General features: G+C 45.0%; 1 protein-coding gene across 2 annotated transcripts; it reads left to right on the forward strand.

Moving 5' to 3' along the window:
• The first annotated feature begins 710 nt into the window (after positions 1 to 710).
• WNT8A (wingless-type MMTV integration site family, member 8A) lies at positions 711 to 6,341 on the forward strand. Of its 2 annotated transcripts, XM_005881009.2 has the most exons (6): positions 711 to 979; positions 1,072 to 1,105; positions 1,324 to 1,462; positions 3,313 to 3,438; positions 3,570 to 3,712; positions 5,048 to 6,341. In XM_005881009.2, exons 1-6 carry the CDS (start codon positions 912 to 914, stop codon positions 5,591 to 5,593), a joined length of 1,056 nt encoding a protein of 351 aa, XP_005881071.1. In that variant the 5' UTR covers positions 711 to 911; the 3' UTR covers positions 5,594 to 6,341. The 2 variants fall into 2 exon arrangements, with proteins under 2 accessions (XP_005881071.1, XP_014384624.1); XM_014529138.1 differs by having other exon boundaries at positions 711 to 1,105.
• The last annotated feature ends 4,680 nt before the right edge of the window (positions 6,342 to 11,021 follow it).

The following is an 11,021-nucleotide window of genomic DNA, read 5'->3' on the forward strand; positions in this document are numbered from 1 at the left end:
TCATCCAGGCATCTTCTTAAGCACTAAGACTACTAAGCAAATCTAAAAGACAGATTCCTGCCTAAGGGGCTGATGTCCTTGAAACAAAGTGGTATCAGAAAGAAAGCCATCAATCTTTTCAAATACAGCCCTGGGTGGTCCAAAGGTTGATTCCCACGTATACAAACAGCTAACAAACTGGAGATCTAACCCTCAAATACAAAATGATAGACATATTAGGAATGAAAGAAATTCACTAGAGCTTACTTTGGTAGAATGTGCTAGAAGGAACTGCTATAGAGGTGAACTCTGCAGTGTTTCTGCTTCCTGGTCCCACAATTCCATGACTTCATAGTCAACAAGGGAGGAGGGGGGAATAGTGTACCCCTTACTTGGGTAACTACATAATTATTAACACCTTAGGGAGCAAGGCAGGGTAAGGGGTGGGGTCTCTTTGACAGATAAGGGCACTGAAGCTCCAAGGGACAGGTGACCTACCTTCAGGGTTAGGAACCCTGCCTGCTCCATGCTACAAGAGTCTGAGAAATGAGCCCTCAAGGAGAAAGAGACATAAGTCTCATTTATAGAGGAAAGATATCTCCAGAGTATGGAAAGACCTCAAACCCTCTGTCAGCCTGGGAGGGAAGAAGGGCTGGAGGGGAGGGAAGAAGGGCTGGCGAGGCGGGGTGGGGTGAGGTAGGGCGGAGCTTTCCTTGAGGCTTTGGCCTGAGTCCCTCCTCCCTGGTCCCCCATTGGGCCAGTGGCTCCTGCAGCCCTGCCAGTGAGGGACAAATGAAAAGGTCTGTTGATTTTTCCCCCTTGGCCATTCAGAATTTCCCAACATATATACTGAGGAAGACCCTGCCCTCTCCTTACTTTTTCTCTGGACTTGTCCCTGGGCTGAATTTAGTCCCCTAGGGGAGGGCAGGACCATGGGAGTCCTGTTTATGCTCAGGGTGGCTGTGGGCATATGCTATGCCACTTTCAGTGCCTCTGCCTGGTAAGTCCTTTCCCCCACTCTCACTCCCTGCCAAGGAAGCCCCATTATCTCAGCCCTGTTCACCAATGCCTCACTTTTTCTCTCTTTGGTAGGTCAGTGAACAATTTCCTGATAACGGGTCCCAAGGTAGGATGCTCTCTGGCTTCTATTTTTACCCATTCAGCTTCCTAAGGGATCTCTTTGGGGGAAGGAAAAGAGGGGAGGGAGATAGTGCCAGAATCCCTCACCCAGAAGAACCCATGATTGTTCCTTCATGGAGAGCTAACCCATTTGAGTTCTGCCTGCTCCCCAGATGACCTGATCTGAGCTGGGCCCGAAGCTCATAGCCCTTTTCCCTTTGCAAGGCCTATCTGACCTACACTACCAGTGTGGCCCTTGGTGCCCAGAGTGGCATTGAAGAGTGTAAGTTCCAATTTGCTTGGGAACGCTGGAACTGCCCTGAAAATGCTCTCCAGCTCTCTACTCACAACAGGCTGAGAGGTGGTAAGTTTGTGCACCTGTACAGGGGGGATATGTGCATGGAGGTGGGCTTGCAGTATGTGTGCATGTGTAGCATATATGTGCACAGTGAAATGAAAAAGTTATCAGTGATCTGCTGACCTGCCACTTCCTGGCTGTGTGACTTGACTAAGTTACTTCCCCTCTCTCAGCCCCAGTTCTGTTATTTTATCATAAGACCAGCCCACCAGGAGCATTGTAAGGATTGAATGAGGTGTTTCTATACAAATGTAATAATTACTCTGTTTTTTAAAAATGCATGCTTATGTTTATGTGTTTGAACTCACTTATCTTGCACTGATTTGAACGAAATAAAAATGGGGAAAAGGCTCTGCGTTTGTGAGGGAATATCCCATCTGCCCAGCTGCCATAAAATCCCAACAGCATAGAAGCTGAGAGATCACATTGAGCTGTGCCTCAGGTGGGGTATGTGGGTACACCTGTGTGTGTATCTGTGCAGCTATTTGTAACTGTGTAGTAGTTTGCATAAAAGTCATTTATATAGAAACAATAAAGAGCTGCCAGAGCAGAGTTGGGGGAAGGAGTAAAGAAGATGAAGACAAAAAGAAATATCTCCCTGTGGGGTATACAGAAAGAATGGGGAGTGCATGGAAATGAAATGGGACAATGTTTATAAAGAGTTAAGATACAAGCTCATTGTCCTAACAGGTTTGGCTCAGTGGATAGAGCATCAGCCTGAGGACTGAAGGGTCCCAGGTTCGATTCAGGTCAAGGGCATGTACCTTGGTTGTGGGCACATCCCCGGTAGGGGGTGTGCAGGAGGCAGCTGCCGGATGTTTCTCTCTCATTGATGTTTCTAACTCTCTATCCCTTTCCCTTCCTCTCTGTAAAAAAATCAATAAGATATATATTTTTTTTAAAAAAAAATAAAGAAGAAGACACAAGCTCATGCCCTAGCCAGTTTGGCTCAGTGGATAGAGTGTCGGCCTGCAGACCGAAGGGTTCCGGTTCGATTCCAGTCAAGGGCACATACCTCGGTTGCAGGATCCTTCCTGGCCTGGGCCCTGGTCGGGGCACGTGCAGGAGGCAACCAATCGATGTGTTTCTCTCATATCAATATTTCTCTCTGTCTTTCCCTCTCTCTTCCACTCTCTCTAAAAAGCAATAGAGCCCTAGCCGGTGTGGCTCAGTGGATAGAGTGTCGGCCTGCGAACTGAAAGGTCCCAGGTTCGATTCCAGTGAAGGGCACATGCCCAGGTTGTGGGCTCAATCCCCAATAGGGGGCGTGCAGGAGGCAGCGGATCCATGATTCTCCTCATGGATGTTTATCTCTCCCCTCTTCGTTCCTCTCTGAAATCAATAAAAAATATATTTAAAAAAATAAAAATCAATGGAAAAATATCCTCTGGTGAGAATTAAAAAAAAAAAAAAAAAGATACAAGCTCAGTAAGTGGTAGCCATGATCATTATGATTATTACAGGGCTCTAGTTGTATGTCAGAAGGAAGAAAAGGTCCTCTGTTTCCTAAGACAGCCTCAGGGCATGAGTCCTCAATGCCAGAGGCCCAAAAGCAGTGGGTAATGACCAGAGGCCTAGGCTGGACTTCTGGAGAGAAGAGTCCTGCTCTCAACACCACAGCTGGTGAGGAAAGTGGCCTTGGTCCCATCACTCTTTTATCTCTGGGTTTTACTTCTAGAGCGTGGGGATACTCATTCCTGCCTGAATGAAGTAACAAGATATGTACTGTTCTCTCAGAACATCCTCTTAAACTCAAAAGGGGCAGGAGACAAGGGAGAGAAACAGCATTGCTTTTCCAAAGCCTCTGTTTTGGGTCATCAGAGTCCACGTTTCCAGTCCCCTTTCTCTCTCCAAAGCCACCAGGGAGACTTCATTCATTCATGCTATCAGCTCTGCGGGAGTCATGCACACCATCACCAAGAACTGTAGCATGGGCGACTTTGAAAGCTGTGGCTGTGATGAGTCAAAAAATGGAAAAACAGGTATGTTGGGCTCGCTAATGGGAGGAAGGGGTGAGGAGTGCAGAGCTGCGTGTCAGCCAAGATGACCATGACTCTTCTCCTGGGACTTCATAGGGAACTGTACATAGAACTTATTCTTTTCATATGTATAGGAGGCCATGGCTGGATCTGGGGAGGCTGCAGCGACAATGTGGAATTTGGGGAAAGGATCTCCAAACTCTTTGTGGACAGCCTGGAGAAGGGAAAGGATGCCAGAGCCCTGATGAATCTTCACAACAACAGGGCAGGCAGGCTGGTGGGTATGGGAGTTGGCCAGTCAGCCATCAGGCCCAGTATTGGCAACAGCTTCATATCTGTACAGCCTTTCACAACTTACCAAGAGCTATCTCATATCCATGTTTCAGCCTCACACCACCCAGCCAGGACTGAGATGGTTACCCCCATTCTCTGGATGACAAAGCCAGTTAAGGCCATTCCAAGTGGCTTAGTCAAGGCAATACAACTAATAAGCATCATAGGCAGACAATGAACTCAGATCTGGTGTCTAGTCCTCTTATCACTAAACCTGGTGCTCTGGCTCCTCCACAGGCAGGTTTCTGAGAGCCCAGAATCAAGGCCTTGCTTCCATGACTTAAAATTTTTAACCCTTTTGCCCAGCTGGTGTGTCTCAGTGGTTGAGCATTGACCTATAAACTAGGAGATCACGGTTTGATTTCCAGTCAGGGCACATGTCCAGGTTGTGGGCTCTATCCCCAGTGTGAAGCATGCAGGAGGCAGCCAATCATTCATCATTGATGTTTCTCTCTCTCTTCCTCTCTGAAATCAATAAAATATTATTTTTTAAATTATTTTTTAAAAATTAGCCTGCTATATTTGGTCAAACATTTAATTAACTCAACCCTAATGCCTTGGCAGGGCTAGACCAAATGATTTCTCGGACCTTATGCAGCCCGTGGGCCGGAAGTTCCCACACCTGCTAGGTATTCTGAACTCAGATCTGGAAGCAAGTTGGATTTAGAGCTAAGAGCATAGAAATTTCCCTTTGAACCTATATCTAGTTGTCTTGGTTGCCCAGGGCAAGGGGAAGAGGTCTTCAAAGCAATTACAGATGTGGGTAATTGCTTTGGGGTAAAGGTTCAAACTCCAGGAGCTTCCTTCCCTCTGAGAGAGGTCTCAGAGCACAAATCCAGACCCCACAAATACTCTAGCCCCCAGATTCAAAACAATATCAGTGCTAATGATCGTATTTTCTTTTATAATTTACAAAGTACTTTCTGGATCATTCTTATTCCAATTGGGCAGATAAAGCAACAAGCTCAACAAGTGATGAAGTTTGGGCCTGGAGCCTCAGTTTCCTGACTCCAATAATCTATTCAACACTTGCCTGGCTTTCTTTAAGAATCACCCAGTAAAAAAAAAAAAAAAGAATCACCCAGTAGAGCTTTAAATTCACCAATACCAAGGCCCTTAAATCTCTGAACATTCTAATTGATAAGATCTGAAGTAGGACCCAGGAAAAAATATTTTTCATGGGCTCCCCCAAGTAATTCCAAGGATCCTCTAAAATTTGGTCTTTCCTATCCAGAGCAATTGTCTCACTTGTACTATCTTTCTCTGTCTTTCTGTGAAGGCCGTAAGAGCCACCATGAAAAGGACCTGCAAATGCCATGGCATCTCAGGGAGCTGCAGCATCCAGACATGCTGGATGCAGCTGGCTGACTTCCGGGAGATAGGAGACTTCCTAAAGGCCAAGTATGACCAAGCACTGAAAATTGAGATGGATAAGCGGCAGCTAAGAGCTGGGAACAGTGCCGAGGGCCACTGGACACCCAGAGAAGCCTTCCTTCCCAGTGCAGAGGCTGAACTGATCTTTTTAGAGGAATCACCAAATTACTGTATCCGCAATTCCAGCCTGGGCATCTTGGGCACAGAGGGTCGGGAATGTTTGCAGAACAGCCACAACACATCCAGGTGGGACCGACACAGCTGCAGGCGCCTGTGCACTGAGTGTGGCCTGCAGGTGGAAGGGAGGAGAACTGAGGCCATCAGCAGCTGTAACTGCAAATTCCAGTGGTGCTGTATAGTCAAGTGTGACCAGTGTAAGCATGTGGTGAACAAGTACTATTGCACCCGCTCCCTAGGCAGTGCTTTGTCCCGAGGCAAGGGCAGCACATGATAACACCCCACACAAACTTACTTGTTCAATTGAATGATAATGGAGGGGGACACAGCTTCTCCCTTGGACAGAGTAGATTGGAAAATCACAGGGTTGGTCTTGATATCTGCAATACATGGGAAAATTGAGGCTTAAGATTATACAGCATACTCTTAACAGAGTATGAAATTGGAGCCTGGGCCTCCTAATTGTATCTTCCCACAAGTTACTTCCTGGTTTTTGTACCTGTACTTTTGGAGGTTATTTGGTTTGGGATCCATATCCAGAGGGACCTTCAAAGTAATGTTTCCCTGTAAGTTTCAGAACACGTTCAACCTAGCTGTGCCGCTGAGAATCAGAGGGAATGGAAGCAAAAAGTGACAGAGTTCTGTCCAGGCTCCTGAAGGAGCAACCTTCCCTTACTCTGACTAGCTCCAAAAACACCAGCTACAAGTTCATGCAGATGAATGCAGCAGAGACCACATACCTGCCTCGTGGGAGGCTTTGTAGTTGGGTTTTTCACCTGAGTATGCACTTTTGAAAAATTCTTCCCACCCAATCCTGGGGAACCAGGATCCAACATGACCTGAGGACTTTTCCAGCTCAGAAACCACCTTTGGACCATGGAGAAGTAATGGTCCCAGTAAGTGGACAGGTGACTACAACTTATCTATACAACCCCCAACCCCCAAGAGAAATCCCCTCCCCCCCAAAGAGCTGTAAAACGACTCTATTTTGTTTTACTCCCAGAATGAGAACTCAACTTTATTTTCCAATAAATGCTTCTAGAATGTATATCCAGCTGAGACCTTTTATTTCTCTCTTTGGAAAACTTAGGATCAGAAAGGGAATGATGTATGCACAAAACTAAGTGAAAAACCAGAACTATCCAATCACCTTGACATCAGTGTTTGACAAATAATAAAATTGAGACTGAGAAACTGGCCAATCCAGATTCCCAGATTAAGAGGTGTTATTTTAATGCAATTTAAGCAACTTGAGGAACAAGGAAGCCCTTTGAACTTGAACCATATTCAAAGTGTGTTTACTCTCTTAACTTTGGCTTCCTGGGGTGTCTGTACACCAAGGACCTGGGCCCCAGGGCAAGAGACTAGGAAAGTTGTGGATTCTACCTTCCTCATTTGCATTTCTACATCTTCCACTGGCAATCTTTGGGGGAGGAGTAGTTTCCCAAAAAGAGCCTTAGGAGCTTAGCCACTGATCTATATCTGAGCATCTCCACCTTGGGGGTCTCCCATCTCAGCAAAGGCCAAGCCTAAGTTATTTTTAAATGCCAACAGGAAATAATTTTTTTTAATGAAAAGGAAGGTGAAATGTTCATTAAGGAACTTGGCATCTCAGTAGACACCATGAGCAGGTGCTTTGAGAGTCCACTCCAGTGCTTTTAAAACTATCACAGATGCCAGAGACCAGAGACAATTTAGCCTATGTCAAAAAAACAGAAACATTTCCTCTACCTCCCTCCTTCTAAGGAAGGTAAAAAACACTACAGTTAGCAACAGAAAGGAAGAGTGTGTGTGTGTGTGTGTGTGTGTGTGTGTGTGTGTGTGTGTGTGTGTTTGTAGACTTAGTAGAAGAGGGAATGGAAGAGATACTAAGCACAAAATTCTGGTGAATAAATAGGCAACCAAAAGATTATTTCCCTGTGACTCGGAGAAAAAGAAAACCAAAAACATAAAATTATCTGATCTTGAGGTTAAACCTCAGTAAACATAGATGCCAAAGAACCCATCATGAAACCTGAGTTGTGATGCTGTGTTAGGGAAATGAACAACGTGGACTTTCTCCCTTTATTCCTAACTCAATCTCCATCCAAAGAACCCAAGTACCAGAGGCTTTGACATTTCCCTGGGGCCTTGCTGACATTCCCTAGAGGGGATTTTTAAAAAGAAAACCATCCCTGCTGCCCTGTCCAAATTGTCACTCAAGAAGAACATGCCTTATATTTTTTGTGGGTTTATATCTGAGGTTTTCACTAATGAAACCCAGAGTAATTGGGAATTCTATGAAAAGTTTGTCAACTTCCCCCAAAAGCTCATAGTCCTACTTCTTCCAAGCCTCTTCCATCCGCATTCATCTTACCCTCCTGGCAATCAATCACATCAACCAATCTTCCCACATGGATCCTGGGCCAGAAACTAAAGGAATTTGAATTTCTCTACATCCATCACCTTCCTGTCAGGGATTCATTCCAAGGCATTACAGTGTCATTCAGATTCATTCGTTATCACCCTACACCTCTTCCCTTTTGGCTCGTCCTTAACAAGCTGGCTATCATTAAGGTGACAAAACATTAAAACCCCCATGTTCAATAGGTTCAGGACCCAACACAGGAAGACTGGCCACAATCTGGTGGTGGATTTGAAAACTTGCTGAAAAAGGAATCAACTCATTGAGGGAAACCTGTCCCTGAGCCTACTCCCATATTTCAGTAAATCCAGGTGCTGTGTTTCATCATCTGGAGAACAGAAGCCTGTATTTTCTCAGTCTAGATTAAAAAGGGAAATATGCTTATGCTTGTCAGGCCCCTACAAAGGTTTCCCCCCTCCTCCTTATCCTCTTCCTTCATCTGACTTTTGCTGTGGGTAGAATTAGGGACTCCTAAGAAAATCCTGAGGCCTTTACCTAGAGTTTCCTCTGGTCTCTTGCAATCTCCTTAGAGCTTGCTGGTGAGTTATCATACAAGTAAGGGTGGAAAGGAAGTAACTGAACACCTACTAAATGTCACATGCTTAAAATATATTATCTCCTTTAGTCCTCAACACTATCCAATTAAAAGGTTACAATTATTCTCCTCTTACTACTGAGGAAACAGGCTCAGAGAAGTTAAGCATCCAACCTAAAATTAAACACAAGGAGATGGATTTGAATCCAGGCCTGCTACCAACACTGAGGCTGGCTGATAAATCACCACTTATACACCACCACTTACACTCTGGGAGCCCAGATAATCTTAACTGTCTTGACAGCTTTGTAGAGTGACTACCATTCATATGCAGTGAAAGGTGTCCTCTTTCTCCCTCTTCTGCAAATAGGAGAGTCACATTTCTCAGCCCTTCTCCAGAATGAAGAAACCTAACTTTTGACATGCAAAGGCCTTCCTTAGAATGATAAAGCCAATAGCCTAACTCCTGCTGACTTGGGAGGGCAGGATCCTGGTTCTCAGGGAGTACTCAATGAAAAAGGCTAACTATTATGGTCCATATTAGAGGTCAAAGTTTCAAAAGGAATATCAAAGGAGGGGTGTTTGTTTTAGAGGATAAAGGAAGAAAAAACAGGATCCAGAGAAAGACAAATGTCTAGCCCCAGATCACAAACTACTTATAATTCTTGATCACAAAAGATAGTGACTTAGAACCAAAATAAAGATGTTTGGGTTGCGAGAAAATGAAATGAAAGCAAGGACCAGAGCAAAGAATTCCAGAGGAAGTTAAAGATGTTTGGGTAGGACTCTACACCACCTAATTCTGAGGCATTCTCTACCATAGGAGGAAAGCTGGGTTTAGCCCTGAACACTCTCCGTGGCTGGTGCTCTACTCACCCTGTCAGGCTGCTGTTTTCATCAGAAAAGGGATGTATTATGATCAATGGGAAGCATTAAAGAAATTAGGCCAGGACTGTAGAAAGCTTCAGACTATACGTTGGGTAATGAAAGTAGGGATGTGGGTAAGAGATGGGTGGGATGTGGGTAAGGGAAAGTCCTGGTGGTGCACCAGGTACAGGTAGACCTGTACCTGTGCAGACCTAGATGGGACTCGGTGGTCCTGAGAAGATCCCTTCTCATTTCTTCACCAAGAACTTCTTGCAGTCTATACCAGATCACCTGATTCAACCACCTGCTTCTTAAGAGTTCTTAATTCAAAGCTGAAGGAAGAGAAGCACATTGTACACTGTTCTGAAAGACAGTTAGGGAGAGGGAAGCCATTTCTTCCTGACTTGGAAGTGCTTATTAGGACATTTGCTGCATGTCTAACCTGAATCAGCACTGCTATATTGTAAGCCTACCAAATCTTCTAGGAACTTTCATAGAGTCAGGTCTTCAAACACTTCTTCTCTCCAAGCCAAATAACCCTAATTACTCCAGTTTTCCACTAGTTCTCTCTCATACTCTTTTTCTTAGACTGTCTTCAAATGCACCTACTTTGGGTTTCTATGAGGAGTCAAGTGGGGTGTGTACCCTTCTCAAACCTCAACTGCCATCATGTCTTTGCCCTCAAGTATCTGAAAAATCTACCTATTCTTGGCTGTCACAGAACTTTGATTGCCCTATCAGTCCCCACTTGCATTTCTACCTTGTCCAAGTTCATGTCTAACCTGTAAGAATTTTTATGAGTTTATTTGAGCCAATTTGATGACAACTGCCAGGAAGCAAAATCCACTCTGGACTGACTATTGTACCTTGAACCTGATTTCCCCACTAACTCAATAGCTGGTATTTTGCCTCTCAACTCTGCACCTAACATAGTGTTACCATATTTATCTAATACTAGTATATCACACACATTCACACATTTAGCATGACCTGATTTAAAAATAAAAACAAAAAAACTGCACTGGCCAGTGTAGCTCGGTTGGTTGGAGTGTCGTCCCATACACTGAAAGGTGGCATGTTTGATTCCCAGTCAGGGCACATGCCCAGGTTGTGGGTTCGATCCCTGGTCGGGGCATGTAGGGCAGAGGGGAGTCAATGTTTCTTTTTCACATTGATGCTTCTCTCTTTCTCTCTCTGCCTTCCTCTCTCTCAAATCAATAATTTAATCCAGTGCACCAAAAGGTCACAGGTTTGATTCCCAGTCAGGGCACATACCCAGGTTGCAGGTTCTATCCCAAGTTGGGGTGCATATGGAAAGCAGCTGATCGATGTTTCTCTTACGTTTCCTTCTCCCTTCCTCTTTCTCTAAAATCAATACAAATATTTAAAACAAACAAACAAACATATCCTTGAGTGAGGATTAAAAAAACACACAAAAACTTTCAATGTCCTAGAGAATAAAATCCTAATTCTTTGGGCAAACATTTTAAGTATCCTAAACGTAGCACTACCCTACTGTAAACATTAACAAATTTTGTTCTATGAATATCTACTTATATAAAAACCATGGGTGGTGTTCATCATGACCCTCAGAATCACGACCAAGCAGAAGGAAGTCAGTCCTGCAGGGGTTGTCTTGGCAATGGCTGCGCCCTCCCCCGAGCTGTTTCCCGGAGCTGTTTCCGGTGAGGGTGGGGTTTGAGGCAGGAACCCACCCTAGGATCATGGACCCACTCAATCCTGGGTTGCTTTGCCAAGGGCTGCGCCCTCCCCAGCTGTTTCCCGGAGCTGTTTCCAGCAAGGGCGGGGTTTGAGGCAGGAACCCACCCTCGGAGTGTGGACCCATTGAATCCTGGGTCATTTGCCAAGGGCTGCGCCCTCCCCAGCTGTTTCCCG

The sequence above is a fragment of the Myotis brandtii genome, unplaced genomic scaffold, assembly GCF_000412655.1.
Source record: "Myotis brandtii unplaced genomic scaffold, ASM41265v1 scaffold668, whole genome shotgun sequence".
Classification (NCBI taxonomy): Eukaryota; Metazoa; Chordata; class Mammalia; order Chiroptera; family Vespertilionidae; genus Myotis; species Myotis brandtii.